Here is an 18035-nt window from a genome sequence, read left to right on the forward strand (position 1 = left end):
ACTTAAGAAGCAATTGTACTTCTGCTCGTTTCGGATAATTTGCTTTCACATCGTCCTTACACATGAACGTTTTTGTAAGCGCGTGTGCAATCTAAGATCCTCCCACTTCCTATCGGTATACAATCTCGTGCACACGCAAAACATTTGTGTCGCAGTGGCTAGTAAAAAAGTGTCAGCGTGCGAAAACGTTGTTGATAACAGAGAAGTTGCTTCATCGAATTCTAAGTGTAGTGCTTGTTCCCCAACGCATTTAGAAAAAAATGTGTTGCTGCGAGTGTCAAATCCTATACGCCAGAACATGCAATTTTCTGCAGTGGATAATATGAAGGCCTGCCCACTCAACTGGGCCATGCATGTTTGATGCAACATGAATGGTACTGTGGTTCTCCAGAATATTCTGAAGACTGCGAACGTTCCCAGCAGAGAAACATTGGCAGTTTGGTGATTTATCTTCTACAACCCAAAAATACACATAGCATCTTCAACCATTTCTTGAAGAGTCATCCAGAAATTCCCAGGTATAACCAGGTTGCTGCATGTAAATTTTACTCAACGCTTAAAACTTTAACTGAAGATAAGAACTTGTTGTTGGAGTCAGTGTCCTGCATTCGCATAAACGAAAGTCTTCACATGTAGACAATTTTCAGGTCAGTCGATTTTTCAGCTCTGTGTTCTGACTGCAAAGAGTGCATGCGAGTTTGTGAAATGCTTTTATTAAATATCGTTGCCTAGACAATAAACTAAGATACACATTTGTTTGGTTTGGTGTTTTAAGTCCACTTTATGCACAGTGAGGCTAATCGGGACTGGACCTACAGTTTAAAGTGGGATCCTAACCTCTTGTGCCTCCACCGGGTATCGAACCCAGGACCCCTTGATTACAAGGCAATGACGCTACCACTGCGCCATGGGGGAGGCCCGATACACATTTGTGAGATACAGTGTTAGTGCAATGTTATGATACAATGGAATATGTAATTGACACACAGGGTTTCAAGACTGAGAACAATGACTTCGTTTTACGTGAATTCTGTGTATTTTCTTTAGATTTGACAGTTGTGCACCACGCTATTGTGAAGACTCCTTGTTCCTTTACTGCAAACAAACAAACCAAATGGCTAATAATAAATCATCATGGACTTTCACTTATTTCTCCAATTGGGACTAGTTTTCATCAGGCGTACAGCTTTATTATAAATTTAAACTGCAGCGACACAAAGTTTTATTGAAAAGGATTGGAGTAAAGTAAAATTATTGATCATATTTTGAATACTGAGAATGTGAAAGATTACATACACATAGCAGGGTCACTAGTCACACAAAAACAAATCAATTTGACAGTCCTTATCTTGGAAGATTTCTCCAAAGGAATTAAACATATCACCTCTTGACAGTTGACTAATGGGTCTACCACACTGACAGGTGATTGACAGGTCAAGATTAGCAAGAGTCGGGAACCACCTGTTTACCATTCTCCCACCCCTCCTGCCTTTTTGGATGTGGATGAATACCTCCTCCTCTGGTCGTCTTCTTTTCTATTCTCTTTCTTCCTTGTTCATTCTTCTTTTTTTCCTCATTCCTTTTCTTCAACCTTTCAACTTTCTATAACAACACCCTTCCATTCCTTTTATCTTGAGTCCTCCACTCCAATTCATGATGTCTTCTCCTTTATTTTCTATTTCTTTGGCCTCCTTCCATTTTCCCACTAAGCCAAGCGTCAAGTCAACTTTGCAGCAGGTTTTCGCATATGTAGATCCAAACGTGCGCGCAGAATATAGTTCCACTGAGACGGTTTCTATTCCTACACAACTGCATACTTGCAAGGAAACAGTTATTTAATTTGTAAAATACAGACAAAAGAATATATCCATTAGCAGGTATGTAGCCTACTTGATCGGTTGCAATCGCTGTGCAGACGAACTAGGATCAGCAGATTCGCCAACTGGAGTTTGTATTCGTATAAAATGTCCAAAGATGCAAAAACTTAAAAGTGTACCAGGGGGGTGTTGCATGTATCACACAATAAACAACGTTCCATCTGAAGCTGGTTGCGCTTTCAGAAATGTTCAACGATTTATTTCATGGTACAACAGCAACGATATTGTTCTGTAGCTTTGATATTATCGAAATATATACAGGTATTATCGTGATTCTACAATAATGGATATCGATACCAGAAAATTCCATCGGAGCATGCAGATGTAGATTTGAAGAAATGCGTGGGCGTGTTGTTGAGACTCATGCGCGCGTAGCAAACCAAACCCGTGCTGGACAAAAGAAAATAGAGCGGGGGGCGGTGCCTTATGTTTATGATATTCTGTTGACTTTTCTATAACCATTACACTTCGTAAGGCTCCGCCCCCCTCCACCTCTTTGTCCAGCATATGTTTGATTTGCTAAGCGCGCATGCGTCTCAAAAACACGCCCGTGCACATTTCTTCAAATCTATATGTGCATGCTGCTGCAACATACAGTATCTCACAGTTCTTCGTCATGGAATTTTCTATTTCGATGCCGCTGAAAAAAAGATTTCAACCGTACACTAATTTCAAAGGAGTTCTTCAGAAAGACAGAGATCAGCAAGTGCCTGAGGATCAAAAACCACTAACCAGTCTTATACGCCCGACGATATTATTTGAACACATCTACTATTTGAATGCTTCGAAAACAAAGATTATCCCAATCGGCTTCTCCTCTCCTTTGGATTTCCAATCTGTGATCAGGCTACACAGAAGCGGAGCAGCTGGTGTTGTATTGAACTTGAAGGAGTGGCACGCTCTTTAGGAATTGTTTCCAGTGATCGACAATTACATCGCTATTCCAGGTGAGCAGCCTCATGTGAGCAACATGAATTGATGATAACCGCACTGTACAACCGACGTCAGATCATACTAAGCTTACGGCTCCCTGGAGATAGTGTTCATCGCAGAAAGTTCGTGGCGGAACTTTATAAACATATTCATACGCATCAAGCATGCGGTGGTTATGTGTGAAACAGTGTCGCCGTATCTGAAATAATATTTTGGAAAGTGTGTGGAATCTTGCATTCTCGACCTTCGCGAACAGTGTTTCGGATGCACGGATCTTTCTCCTGTCCATGCATGTAATAAGGAGAAGTTTGTGCTTTCCCACGTACATCGATCTACAAACCCTGAGCCTTTGTCTATACAAAACATCGACGGGAAGAGACTTTCCAAAGAAATGTTTTTTTTTTTTTTTTTTCGAGAACATGCTTGTGGAAAAAATAGTGAAACATTTTAATTCAGTGGTTACTGCAGACAGTGACTATAACAGTGACACAATTCCTTATGTGAGTGAGTGAACAAACATGCAAAAATAAAAACTTGCTCAATAACATGCTGCTAAACTGGTGACAGACTATAAACATGTTACATATATATATATATATATATGTGTGTGTGTGTGTGTGTGTGTGTGTGTGTGTGTGTGTGTGTGTGTGTGTGTGTTAGTGTGATTGATTGTACTTGGTCCATAAGAAATTGACTCGTTCTTCAGGTATTCAGGGAAGAATCAAGCAATAGAAGCACTACCGCCTTCGTTGGCATCTACAAGAATAACCAGGAAAGTGGTGTTCAAATTTTGGATATTGGATATCCGAAATATGTGTATCCGATATTTGGGCACTACCTATTCATATATATCCGAGGCTATGACACACAAATAAAACTTCGTAGAATTCATAAACCAAGAAAAACCGAATGCGTTGTGCATTTAAAATATATACTAAACACTTACTTCCCTTATCAATCAGAAATGCAGATAAAAATAAGGCTGCAGAAACTCTCAACTAGGAAATTCAATATTTTTCACAAAAGAAGCACTACAGCAGCACCTACAGTGAGGTCGCCCTTACAGCCGGCGCGGGGATAGGCTTTATGACAGTGACCCTCTGTTACCGCGTTTACCTACGAAGGAACTCACGGTCAAACAATCAATTAGGCCTACTGCTTGGCCGGCAACATTAAAATCCCTCCTCCCCGAAGCAGCCAGCAGGGAAACAGGATTTTGTCAAAATAACCGGTCTGTGCTGTGAATGGGCACCGGTTGATACGGCGGCTCCACTGTAGTTGCCTTACAGAGAGACTGACGCTTGGCGTAAGGACTATTCTTTACACTTATTGTCGGGACGCGCTAGCAAGCGGCGTGGGACCACCCACTCTGGTAGCGACGCACTGTTGCCGGATTGACCTACTTCAGGATTTTCGCGAGCCCACAGAAACATGACGAAGGCTGAACTACTGCAGCTCCTTATGTTACACAAACCCCAGTTCCCCATATATCGAATAGACAAGCTTGCAGAAGAAGCGGGACATACGGTGGTCCGTCTCCCGCCTTATCATTGTATGTACAATGCAATCGAACTTATTTGGGCACAGGTCAAAGGGCTGGTAGCAAAGAGGAACACTTTGCCACCTTTTACACCGTCTAAAATTTTGCAATTGACAGAACAGGCTATCGGGGATGTGACAGCAGATAGGTGGCGTTCGGCTATAGAACACACAAGGAAGATTATTTCCGAAGCATGAGAAAAGGAGGGAGTTGAAGAACAGCAAATGGAGGATTTTGTAATTTTACTTGGGCGGGAAGACAACAGTGACAGTAGTAGCTCAGATGAAGATGTTCCTTTACCAACCAACAATGAAGATGGTCTTCGGATAGCGCCACTGCAATGGTAGCCGGTAAGCAAAAACAACTGATTCTTTAACTACTACTTCTGTTCTTTCATTCATTTTTTATGTTTTTACATACAGGTAGCTCAAAGCATTAATAACACATGTACCAAATGTATCATTAATGTTAAGGAAATCGAGCAATTGCCAAGCGTTTCGTTGTAATTTATTGAACTCTATATTGCCAGAGCCTGTATTCTCATATAGCTCCCAAATTATCTCACTTCACACACCCACATGTGCCTCCCCGATGGCACAGTGGTAGGGTAAGTGTTGTCGCCTTGTAATCAAGTAGTCCTGGATTTGATACCCTGTCGAGGCACATAGTGGTTCGGATCCCACTTCCAACTGTAGGTTCATTCCAGGTTAGCCGTAGTGTGCATAAAGTGGACTTTAAAACACCAACTCAATCAATCAGTTCACACACAATTGATTTGTTCTTGATAAATTCTTCTCCGTAATACAGTAACTCAGTTCTGTAAAATTCTGTTTTGGAGGTGAATTTTTGTAGGTTCCTCAAAATATAATTTAAAAACGTGTTAACGAAACGAAGTTGTACGTAATTTGTTGATACGTAATTTGCCCTAATTTTCAAGAAATGCATTTCATTTGTACGTTCTGAAGCTTCAACAATCGCGGCGTGACAAAGAAGGCAAAAAGAGGCGGCATGAAATCAAAGGAGAACGATTTGCCACTGTGTTGTTCATAACACAAGACGCATTTTCTTTTGTTGGTAATTGTGATACGATACAACATAAGTAAAAAGATGCCGGTAGCTGATGATTGCAATGTACCATAATAAAAACACAACAAAGGTTCTTTCAGTGAAGGTTTTCGGTTGCTGTGTAGAGCAGGAAGATAAAATGTTTCATGCTTGCCAGAATGCCTGAGCTTGCCAACAGCTGATTAGCCTGTCCGTGTGTTTGTGCGAACGTGGCAACGTAGAAATCCCCCAGCCACATGGCAGCCAACGAGGAGACAGAATTTGGTCACGTTCTGCCGTTCTGCGTTCTGATTGCACGCCGCTTCTTATCGCGTCCGTACAGTAATGCTGCTCAAGTAAAATCAGTAGTGGTGATTTGTGGGAGGGGGTTAGACATGGCTCATCATTAAGAGGTCATAGTGCGGGGGGGAAAACTGGCAAAATTGGCCCCCTCAAATCGCCGCTACTGGTAATATTGGAGCACTCTCCGATAATTGAGCTCGTTGCCCTATTATAAACGAAACCAAGACTTGTCTCGTCTCAGAACCGTAATTGTACGTAAACAATGGTGGATAAAGGGGCACGTGAGTCATTTAAACTATTAATAAAACTTCTATCAACATTATTCTAGTTGTATGTACGCATTGCTTGCATTGGAGAATTATTTCTCTTGTAGTCTACAGTTATTACAAGTATAAAAACACAATTTTTCGTTGTGATGTTTTAGAAGAACACACGCTCCCTTCATCAGACATTTATTTTTAGTTTGATTAAGAACACAGTTATAACAATGGTTACATTTTTTTAAGCAAAAAAGAATCAGTTATACACTGGATGTTGTCAATGTTATATTGTTGTAATATAGCAACTTAACTCTGAAACAAGCCGTCTGTTTTATTTTCATTCCAGATAAACAAATTTGATCACATTTTTATAAAGAATTATGAATCCCAAATATCATCTGCTTCCACAGAGTTTCTTTATGTTCTCAGTTACATTAAATTTTAAAACATGGTGGCTTACTCCACTTGTGAAAAAGAAAACTCCGTTGTAGGTCTATGTTACCATTTTCATTATTAAATTTATTCCAGTGTTCTCCTGCAATTAACGAAGCTTCCAACACATTCAAATCTATGTTTCTCGTCACTCTTTTTAAAACCCGTCTCCTTTTAATCATATGCTTCTCCTCGATGAGATTGCAACTAAAAACTGTGTTTGTATGCTTGTAATAACCGTAGACTATAACTACAAGAGAAATAATTCTATCAACATAACTAGGACTAGGATTTTCATAACCTAGTATATTATTTTTGGTAAGGGTGATATGTTCCCATAATATATAGAAATGCATTATGAAGAAACTATAATTAAATTAAGGTGCCTTTTAAGGGCATATTTGGCCATTCCCTCGTGATAGAGCATATTTTTATTGATTTTCGGTCATATTCATCATATTTTCCGCTTTTTCAATGAATACAGCTATTTTTTTGAGTAGATTCGTTGTTAGTCGCATATTCACTCAAGTTGTTGAATTTTTTACAATTATGCGTCCAAGTTTATTCCTGAAAAATAGTGAAAATCAGTCTTCTTTTTCTAATGGAAAGAAAGGAAGTATTTATTTATTAATTTATTTACAGAAAGCATTCATTGTACATTGCAACTCAGGGCTCATAAAGTGAACTAAATGTAGTATGTGAAAATATCTCAGCATACGTTAAATATTGATGTTTGAAATAGTTCAGTTGTAAGGGCATATTTTTTTAATTTTTAGTGCATATTTTTAACATTTTAGGTCATAAGAGCATGTTATATTTTTCATATTTTAGTAGTATTCAGGTCATAAAAATCCTAGCACTGAACATAACATTTGTTTTACCACCGTGACTCGTTGTCATTATTGATAGATTCTGTTCGGGTGATTGTTGAGGACATAGCGAGGGGTGGTGCAGTGGTGCTGTTTGTTGAAGTACTTTCCCTGCTCTGGGTCGAAACACCAAACCTCAAGCATTGATAACGATCTTGAAGAAGACGCAGAACTTTTCTCTTGCACACGAAGATGATGAAAATGAAGACCGCAAGCAGAAGATTGACGATGTCCGTGGCATACCAGTAGTAGTCGTGTCCCCCAACGGCCCAGGATATGATCTCCGTTATCCAACTTAGGCCCATCAGGACAAACAGCTTCATGTACACAATCAGCCTGAGAAAGTGAAACAAATTGAAACGGTCATAATCAGGGAACGGATTTATATCTAGTAAAAATGTGCTAAACATGTAAACACATATTTAGTTATTTTCACCAAAATATGGAGTTAAATATGGACTTAAAATTGTAAAAATTTACATTTTTAATAACATAAGCCACTGATCGAGCTGCATAAAATACAGTACGCTTACTTTGACATTAATTGTAAAACAACACAAAATGTGTTTTCATTTCCTGTTTTAAAAACAATGAATAACAAAATTTTGTTGCAAGTGTTCGAACGTGAATTGCCTTGCTCGGCTGGACCTTTGACATGCAAATGGTCGATTTTTTTCAAATGTTCCTCTCCATTCGAAAAACTTCTTGGATATTTCAAAATATGAAACATTACATCAGCTTAGAATTCCTTCTGGAGCATTGACGTGAATTTTCATGTGCTTTTCTTTCATTGCTGTCTAGATATTATCAATAGTTTTGTGATTACATAACTCTATTAAACTATTGATAATATCTAGACAACAATGAAAGAAAAGAACATGAAAATCCACGTCAATGCTCTAGAAGGAATTTTAAGCTGATGTGATGTTTCATATTTTGAAATATCTAAGAAGATTATCGAATGAAGAGAAAAGTTTAAAAAAATTCGCCCATTTGCATGCCAAAGGTCCAGCCGAGCCATTGACTAAAACTGAGTTCAATATCGCAAGAAGTAATGGGACTGTATTTCAAATTTGTTAGTTATTCGCAAGAAATTCACCCAACTGTTACTGTACTGTTACGGTAACATGGGAACATGCAGTTATTGCGCGAATATGGAGCATATGTTGAGAAATGTTCTGATATATTGAAATAATTGTAATATAATTAAGCCTTGTTTCCATATTAAAAAACACTAAGTTGCTGACCAAAGCAGTTTATTAAGATAAAAACACTAAACAAGTAACGTTTCAAGTCTGTATCAGGGTCTTCCTCAGACGAAGAACTAAACTAAAATGATGAAATATACTACACACAGAAAGATTACATACGCATAGCAGGGTCACTAGTCACACAAAAACAAATATATTTGACAGTCCTTATCTTGGAAGATTTCTCCAAAGGAATTAAACATATCACCTCTTGACAGTTGACTAATGGGTCTACCACACTGACAGGTGATTGACAGGTCAAGATTCGCAAGAGTCCAGAACCACCTGTTTAAAATTCCCCCCCCCCCACCCTCCTGCCTTTTTGGATATGGATGAATACCTCCTCCTCTGGTCTTTTTTCTCTTCTCTTTCTTCCTTGTTCATTCTTTTTTTTGCCTCATTCCTTTTCTTCATCCTTTCAACTTTCTCGAACACACTCTTCCATTCCTTGTTTATCTTGAGTCCTCCATTCCAATTCATGATGTCTTCTCCTTTCTTTTCTATTTCTTTGGCCTCCTTCCATTTTCTCAATAAGCCAAGCGTCAAGTCAACTTTGCAGCAGGTTTTCGCATATGTAGATCCAAACGTGCGCGCAGAATATAGTTCCACTGAGACGGTTTCTATTCCGACACAACTGCTTACTTTCAAGGAAACAGTTATTTAATTTGTAAAATACAGACAAAATAATATATCCATTAGCAGGTATGTAGACTACTTGATCGGTTGCAATCGCTGTGCAGACGAACTAGGATCAGCAGATTCGCCAACTGGAGTTTGTATTGCGCTGAAGAATCGCTGAAGATCAAGATCGAGTCGAGCAAGACTGAATACGTTGCAGAGTGGTGCAAACACTGGAAACCATTTGGGACAATGGTTACAGCAGAGTGGGGGAGTAAAATCATCAAGATTGGTGAAGGTCTGAATATATTCTCTTGCTTGAGCCCTGTGCTGGCAGAATTAGTTATGAATGAATCGGAGAAGGAAGTGGTAGTGAAAGGAGGAGATAAGTTAATTCTGTTTTGTAGATATGTGAATGATTGTTTTGAGATATGGAAGGGAACGAAGAGGCAGCTGAGTAAGCTAGTTAAAGATATAGAAGGTGAGCGAGCAGGAATATTCCTAGAGCTCGGAACGGAACAGGAAGCGACATTAAATTTCTTTGATATTATGATGAAAAGAAGAGAGGAATGGGGATTGTGGCTACATGGTATCAAAAGAAGTGTTCGGCAGGAGTGTTCTGCCACAAAAGAAGTGATGTGAGTGACGCAGCAAAACGTAATTTTATAAAGAACATGAAAGACCGAATAAAGAAGATATGTACAGAGAAAGGCGATGAAGAAATCAAGATTAATAGCCTGTGGGAACAACTGGAAGAGAATGGCTATGAAAAGAAAGACAAACACAACATCAACAGAAGAAAGAAATAAATAAAAGAGAGGACCGGAAGAGAAGGAAGAAAAAGGAGAGATGGTTTGGTATAAGAAGTATGGGAGATGCTACAGAGAAGATATGCAAAGTGCTGAGGAAAGTTGGTATAAGAACTTACAGGAAGGGAGGACGCACTGTTTTAAGTATAGCCAGCAAGAAGGAAGAGAAGAGAAGAGAGAGGAAGAAGAGGAAGGGGTTATCTACGAGGTGAAGTGCAGAGGATGTGAAAGTGTATATATAGTGGAAACGAAGAAGAGAATGAAAGACAGGTTAAAGCAACACATGGATGATGTAAGATTGAAGAGAGACAGGAATGTCATATTCAAACACACTAGAGAAACGGGACATGAAGTAGAATGGGATTCGGCGAGGCGGATAGGAAAAGAGAAGAGAGAACTAGTGAGAAAATGGAAGGAGGCCAAAGAAATAGAAAAGAAAGGAGAAGACATCATGAATTGGAATGGAGGACTCAAGATAAACAAGGAATGGAAGTGTGTGTTAGAGAAAGTTGAAAGCATGAAGAAAAGGAATGAGGAAAAAAAGAAGGAGAATGAACAAGAAAGAAAGAGAAGAGAAAATAAGAAGACCAGAGGAGGAGGTATTCGTCCATATCCAAAAAGGCAGGAAGGGGGGGGGGGATGGTAAACAGGTGGTTCCCAACTCTTGCAAATCTTGACCTGTCAATCACCTGTCAGTGTGGTAGACCCATTAGTCAACTGACAAGAGGTGATATGTTTAATTCCTTTGGAGAAATCTTCCTAGATAAGGACTGTCAACTTGATTTGTTTTCGTGTGGCTAGTGACCCTGCTATGTGTATGTAATCTTTCTGTGTGTAGTATGTTTCATCATTTTAGTTGAGTTCTTCGTCTGAGGAAGGCCATGATACAGGGTTGAAATGTTACTTGTTTAGTGTTTTTACATCTTAATAAACTACTTTGGTCAGCAAATTAGTGTTTTTATGGAAATAATATATAAAAATAAATACATTTGTAAAATATGAGACAAAACCTAATATATGTACAGTACAAATATGGAAAATAAAAACTGAATTTTTCGAGTCTGCATGCCATGATGTGAAAGATATTAACTGACTTCAGCTTCATACATAAATATGTATTTTCATACAAATCCTTCCCCTAATCATAATATGGCTACCATGGGGACAGAATGGCATACACATTAATACACTATTAGTAGTTGGAAACACTATTTTAGGGTGTCAGATGCTAATATTGCGTTTTCTTCGAAAAATACATATTTGGTTACTAAAGGTAACGCACACACAAACATTAACGGACCAAGGACAGGCCTATCAACTGTAGCAATCAAATCTAAAGAACTTAAAAACTAATACAAAAAATATCTAACATAAAACACAAGTGGCATGTAATAAACCAGCCTGAAACTGATAGGCAAGAATGACACACACTGAAAAAACAGATATTAAAGCGAAACAGAGATTCCAGAAGTTCCACGCTACATTTTGGTCAAAGTTCTCACTTTAATTTTGCATTCGCTTCTTACCTCTCTCTTTCCCCTCTCGAGGTGTTGCTTTGTCCTTTCTTCAACACACTTCCGCCCCTCCGTGCCCTCACAATTTTGGTGCTGGTGTACGCAAATAAGATTATATTCATCAGAAGCAGAGCAGCTATTGGTCCATAGAAAAATGCTAAGGTCGCCATTTTATCTGCAAAATTAAATTTAAAAATTACTAGTTTCAAATTCATTGGGAAAATCAACACATGGGCGTAACTACTTGGGACTTAACTTTGGGGGAGGGAGGGCAGGTATGAACTTGAGGCTTAACTTTTGGGGGGCAGCAGAGTCGAAAAATATTTTCATCCCATAAAAATAGTGTCCAGGATTATTTGCGAAATTATAAATATTATTATTTATTACTTAGCTTCTCAGATGTTAGGATGTTAACAAAAGTATTCTTAACTCCTTAACTTGTAAATGTTAACAAACCTGAAAATTTTGAGGGGCAAGCGCCCCCCCCTTGCTCCCGCCAAGTTACGACTATGAATTAACATTATCCAGAATTGTTGCGAAGTATAGTGTTAGACTTAATCGTTTGTTTTCAAAGGTCTCAAAGGTAACCTTAAGAGGTGGAAAAGGCACGTGAAAAGGCATTTACAAGTAACGGCTTGGCGTCGATTATGGGGGGCTATCAGTTGCCACTTTTGCCCCCGTACTATGCTAAAACTTATATACAAAGGGAAATAAACTGTCTTTGCCCCACCCCACCCCAGTTTTGGTACCTTGTGCCTCCGGTTTTGGAACCCAATCACCGCCACTGAGTAACGGTAACTGCAACTAGCTATTTTTTGAGTAACTGTAGCTGTTAATTTTTAAACGGAAGCTAGTACAAAAATTAGCATTTACTTTTATAGTTACTTTCCTGTACATTTCAATAGTAGAAAAGATATCAGTGATAAAGAACAGCTCATTTGCAGTTCAAGCATGACAAAGCTATCACGAATTACAGTTCTAGAATAAAGTAACTATGAAAGGAACTTTTACTGTCCCTAAGTTTAAGTCCGCTTGTCCTGATAGGCTAATTCGGACTGGACCTACAGGTTAAAGTGGGAACCGAACCAATCGTGCAATGTGCCTCCACCGGGGACCGAACGTGGAACCCCATGACTTCAAGCCGAGCCACATTTCAAAATGATTCTATAGCTCGCCATACACGACGGTCAATGGATCCGTATGCGCGATGCATACTGGAGTCACGTGACTGCGAAAACCAATCCGTCTCACTAGTATTGAAGCTGCTTCTATCGAAGACAAGGCCACGTGGAATTCTTGGCAACGGCGCTAACCTGCCTCCTTCGACATTTAGACTGCATTATCTTTGTGTATCTCTGGCTGCGTGGACATCATCAAGACTGCCATGTAAGGCAGTCTAAATATCGCCTCAAACTACAAGGGACGGTCAAATGAAGACATTTAAGCACATACCTATTGTTATCTACATATATTTTCAACTTTGAGTTAGTGCCTGTAGACCTCAAGAAGGATAAGTCTTTGTGTCCACGTGCAGTCACTTACGAGCCACTGGAAGGCCTTTCCACCCATCTGCCTGCGAACTGAGGCCATTGTCGACCTTTCTCCTCCATTAGTAAACTTGCTGGTGGTAAGCATGCACAGAGATATTGAATTTTCATTTGCCGAGAAATTTCTGTAAGTTTTAGGCTGGCAGAGGGCAAGAAACCACTCCTCTTCACTGGTGCAAATGGCATTTCAAAGTTCACTTGATTAGTGTTGCAGTCTTGAGGTCGTTTTGTAAATAACAGTTGATACCTCATGTAAATTTGAGCTGTATTCAGTCTGCCCAACAATTTTTATTGGACTTTTAAGGTTGACATTTGAGTCATGTAGTCAGCTACTTACAGCAAAAGCAACTCTCCAAACATTGATAGACATTAGTAGTACACACCTTTGAACCAGCATTGGCCGTTTCCTATATGAGGTTTCAGCACTGTGTTGGGAATGCCTGGTGCAAAATCCACAACGGCTGTGACAACGGAGACGACAGCAGTGCAGCCCCATGCGTAGATGGAGTAGTAGATGAATTTCTTGTCACTTCGTCCAGTAGCAATTCTACTCCGAGATCTCAGTCCGCTGGAATTGAATAGAGAAAAATCTAAGTGTACTTTTCTGCGAAGGTATACTATGTAACACCCTTTGTCACATTCGAAATAAAATGCAAAGTAAGTTACCTGAACCCAATATGGCCTATTTGCTGTTTTCAAGTAGTTACAAAGTTAATTCAACAGATGACGTTAGTATGTCATTTAGGCTGTCCGAATGACATGATTGAACATGTTGACTGTACCTATAGTGCAGTAACTTGAAGACAAAGAAATGAAATAACTTAACTTCGTGATTGTGCTTTACGTGATCTAATATTGCATATGAAAGTTATTACTTACTGCATCTTCCAAGTGATAGGTGTTTATATCTGTAGTCCATATTATGATACCTCATAAATTGTACTTTACAACAATGTACTTAGTTTAGACTTTAATCTGAAGCACACAGAACGAATGAAAAAAGAACACTAGGTAAGGTGGACTCAATAGGGCTTACATAGGAATATAACGTGAAAGTCATACGCAAATGTGACATTTGTTACTCTTATGTTCACGTAGGGTGTGTGGAACTAACTAAGGATGATAAAGGACCTTTCCTTTCATTTGCCCAGACTGTGATGTGTAATCCATGGTCTCCTGTTAACGAATTGCGAGACGTCACTTCCTTGTTTATTGGTTTGTAAATAAAGTTATTTCTTTGCGCAATCTCATTATGTCGTTATGTTAATAAAACACAAGAGTATCAATTTACTTATCTACGTATAAAAATGACATTGAGGTACATTCTTTACAATTTCTGTTTCATTTTTGATGTGTAAGAACTAAATATATTACTAGGCCATGTTAGGTACATATGTTAACTAAACGTTACTTTTTAATCAAATCTACCCTGTACCCGTGTTATTATTTGGAACTGGCTCCAATTTTCAGAAATGTTCCCTCTTTTGAACCTTGCGATAAGTCTTACCTTTCTGACTTTGTACACCATTCGAAACAATCGCAAACCTTAGGTAGGCCATATTTTCAGGTACCTTACAAACCTGTTTATATGGGAAATTTCATGTGACAAAGAAAACAATATTCCATTGTTCTGTATCAGCTAAGCTGTATGTACTTCACTTGTGGCTGCAAATTGAAAATTTATTTTTCCTTTTATAAAAGGAGCAAAAAAAAAAGAAAAAAGAAATGTATATAATCTCAACTTTTAACAATTGTAATATTCACTCAACATGTGATCAAATAAATTATTTTAATGTAACTTGGAAATGATGTAATAATTTTGGGATCAAAAAGGTTGGAAAGTAAAACCTCAGGTATAAAGAAAATGAAATATCGATAAAATAGTATTGTTATTTCCTTGGCATCTAAACGTTATCCACGGTTCTCTGTGAGGTCCGTGGATAGCAGGCCACCACTTTGAACAACTCTTATAACACAGGTTAGTACTCATTATGCAATATAACTATAATTGTCTGCATGCTAAAGATATGTGCGTAAAAATAAGCGGGACGTTATGGATAGAAAATGCCGGCATCAGGGCCATGCCTCGACGTCTGCAGTCACGCGCTGTCTCGCCTTGAGATAAACTGTACAACTGCTTAAGAATTCATAACTACATTACATATTACAGTAAGAAATTCAGTTTAGAGAGAACATAATAGTACATATGACTCGCCATTTTCACACAAAGTATTTTTTCCTCGTCTTCGATTCGTCAAATAATTTATTAATAATTATACTGTCAGTCAAAGTTAATTGTGTTCACTAGATCACTTTCAATAATTAATGTCGATTACAACATAGTAACTTTCTATTATTATATCTAATTCTGTGTTTTCTGTTCATTCATCCACGAATGAGACTCTTCTTTCCCTTCAAGCCTTTTATTGCAAACACATGATCCATCATTTTACATATTTTTTTAATGCCTTTTCGTAAACTCAGACACGTAACTAAATAACTCGACTGTAAGGCAACAATCTTTAAAATCAGTTCATTTATGAAATTGAGTATCCCTAGAATTAGTTTCCAAAAACCTCATAATCTCAAATTTCACGAGTTTGGGTACAAGAAAATTCGCTTGATTCTAACATCTTTCTTTACGTTTTCTTTGTTGGTTAAGTCTAATTCTGACGCCTCGTATATTTTGGGCCTCCAGAAATCATACGTCCTATTCTACAATCTATTGATTAATACGTCACTGCTGATATCATTTTATATATGTGTGTTTCACCTACGTCACAAACTGTTGCATTGTGGGTTCGAGCAGCCATGAATGAGGTCAGTTCTTGTAAGCATACGGAATTCAAGTTTCGATACTAACACACATATTCTTGATTTAAAACAAACATGCAGTTGGTGCATATGTAACGAACACTGCATGATGTGGATATTTCCTTGCAAACGACAAATAAAATTGGCCTCAAACATGGCGGCTGTGCGCATCCTGACGTCACATGAAACCCGCCTATAATGTTGTTGTTAAGGTCAAGTTGAAGTTTTGAGCTCTTAATGTTGATGAAATTTATACACTCGTTTTGTTCTTAAGAACTTAAACCGATAAGCTATAGTGCATGTCAGTGGTTCTCAAAGTGTGCGCCGCAACGAACTGGGTTGCGTCGTGAAATGTTCCAATATTTTCATTGAAATGACACTTATTCCAAATATGTGCTTATTTAGTAATTTTTAGACATAAAATGTTTCTGAATTTGAAATATGTGTTTATTTTTTAACTTAAGGCAAGCAATCTAAACACACTAACTGAGCGCTGCAAGTGTTAGATGGGTCTATTGAAACACTAAGGGCGCAGTGAAACGAAAATGTTTGGGAACCCCTGGTGTATGTTATCTAGTTGTTAGACTAAAAACCAGTAGCCATAGCTTTGATTCTTGATTGAAAATTCGATTTTCTTTCACTTTTTTTTTCCTTTGTTAGATTTATCAATGTCACTTATATCAACCGTTTTCTCCTCTGTGATAGTGATTAAAAATTAATTTGTCTATGTGTTTATTCCAGGGAGAGAGACAGAATTGTAGACTGACTGTGAACACCAGTGCTCGAAATAGGGCGAACACGCGGGGACGCTATCCCCCAGTTGACAAAATTCTCATCAAGCATCCATGCAGCTATTATTGTTGGCATAAGCATCCACCCACCATTGTCTCCATGATACTCCATACAAGCATCCCCCAGCTAGGAATTTACACTTCGAGCACTGGTTAACATCCAAAGATCTTCCCTAAAATTGAAATTAGAAATCCTTTTTTAAAATTTTATTTTAAGGCTGTATAAGCGTATATAATGTCTACGATACAAGAAAAGATAATAAAAAAAAAGTTGGCAGTGATGCCTACCTGAATGTCCAGGATATATCTATGCACATAACATTTAACCAGAAGAAGGAGGCCAGGAATGAGAATTGAATCACAAATCCTGCGAAACAAGAATAATGTACAATTAGTCAATGTTTTAGTACACATGCAACATTAATAGGCACGTTCGTGTTTATTTGGCTTCAACATGTATTTAAAAAAAAAGAGGTTATCTGCTAATTTAAATTACGTAAACGAGTATGATGATACTAATAATAACAGTAATAATCTCTCTTTTGCAACTGAAGTAAATAATATAAATTTAATTTTAAGATAATATATTAACAAATTAATCATCACTAAATTTTCATTACTTAAAAACACGTACGACGTTAGGTTAAAGGTGAGTGAATACAGTGGTGGACAATTTGCCTCATGGCATTTTCTCCCTTTCAATGTTACCAGACTTATCGATACGACACAGACCTCAGTAAAATCGACACACGACCGAGAATTTGGTATAATATTGGGCCGAGTCTGCTGCCACGCGCGCGTCAGCAGTAAGAATAAGGGTCAAATTTGCTCCTGCCACGTAATTCGTCTGCTAACAGATGTTGCAAATCTTAAGAACAGATGAAGACGAGAAAAATGCAAGTTTATGACTGGCGGGAATGAATGTACAGGTAATTTAGAACCTTTTTTTTTAGAAAGCATTTAGCGATATTATTTTAATGCTAACAGAACCTAACCTACGAGAGCATTTAGGTTTTTTATTAGAAGAATGCTAAGAGACCTAATCTTACAACATTTTTGTGTAAGTAATCGCTAAAAGTTCACAGTATGTGTTACAGACGTAATTGCATACATAGCATGATGAAATCACAATAGTAAAACAAAGACCGAGTCTGCTGCCACGGGCATGTCTCTTTTGAGGTTACAGCAGAAAAAGAACGTGGCATCATACATTACCATAATATTGAAACATTTATGTACACTCGCCCGCAATAAAAATGGGACATCTAGATCCTGAAATGCTCTCTTCCATGCAAGGCGTTATGTGTGTTGCCTAACTCTACGGCGATAAGTAGATTTTAATAGCAAGTTTTGAATGGTAACTTCTACCACCACCGTAGAGTTAGACAACACACATAACACCTTGCAGGGAGCTAGGTGTACCATTTTTATTGC

The 18035-nt window shown here is 38.2% G+C and overlaps 1 protein-coding gene across 1 annotated transcript in view; it reads right to left on the reverse strand.

Moving 5' to 3' along the window:
* Window positions 1–7037: 7037 nt before the first annotated feature.
* LOC146002005 (G-protein coupled receptor Mth2-like) overlaps window positions 7038–18035 on the reverse strand; it is a 37074-nt gene continuing 26076 nt past the window's right edge. Inside the window, exons 2-5 of the mRNA XM_083139710.1 lie at window positions 16890–16968; window positions 13380–13564; window positions 11462–11624; window positions 7038–7594 (exon numbers count right to left, since the gene is read on the reverse strand). Coding sequence (XP_082995836.1) covers window positions 7267–7594; window positions 11462–11624; window positions 13380–13564; window positions 16890–16968 — 755 coding nt within the window. The 3' untranslated portion in view covers window positions 7038–7266. The remainder of the gene's footprint in view (window positions 7595–11461; window positions 11625–13379; window positions 13565–16889; window positions 16969–18035) is intronic.

The sequence above is a fragment of the Lepisma saccharinum genome, chromosome 18 (genome assembly GCF_977018435.1).
Source record: "Lepisma saccharinum chromosome 18, izLepSacc3.1, whole genome shotgun sequence".
Taxonomy (NCBI): Eukaryota; Metazoa; Arthropoda; class Insecta; order Zygentoma; family Lepismatidae; genus Lepisma; species Lepisma saccharinum.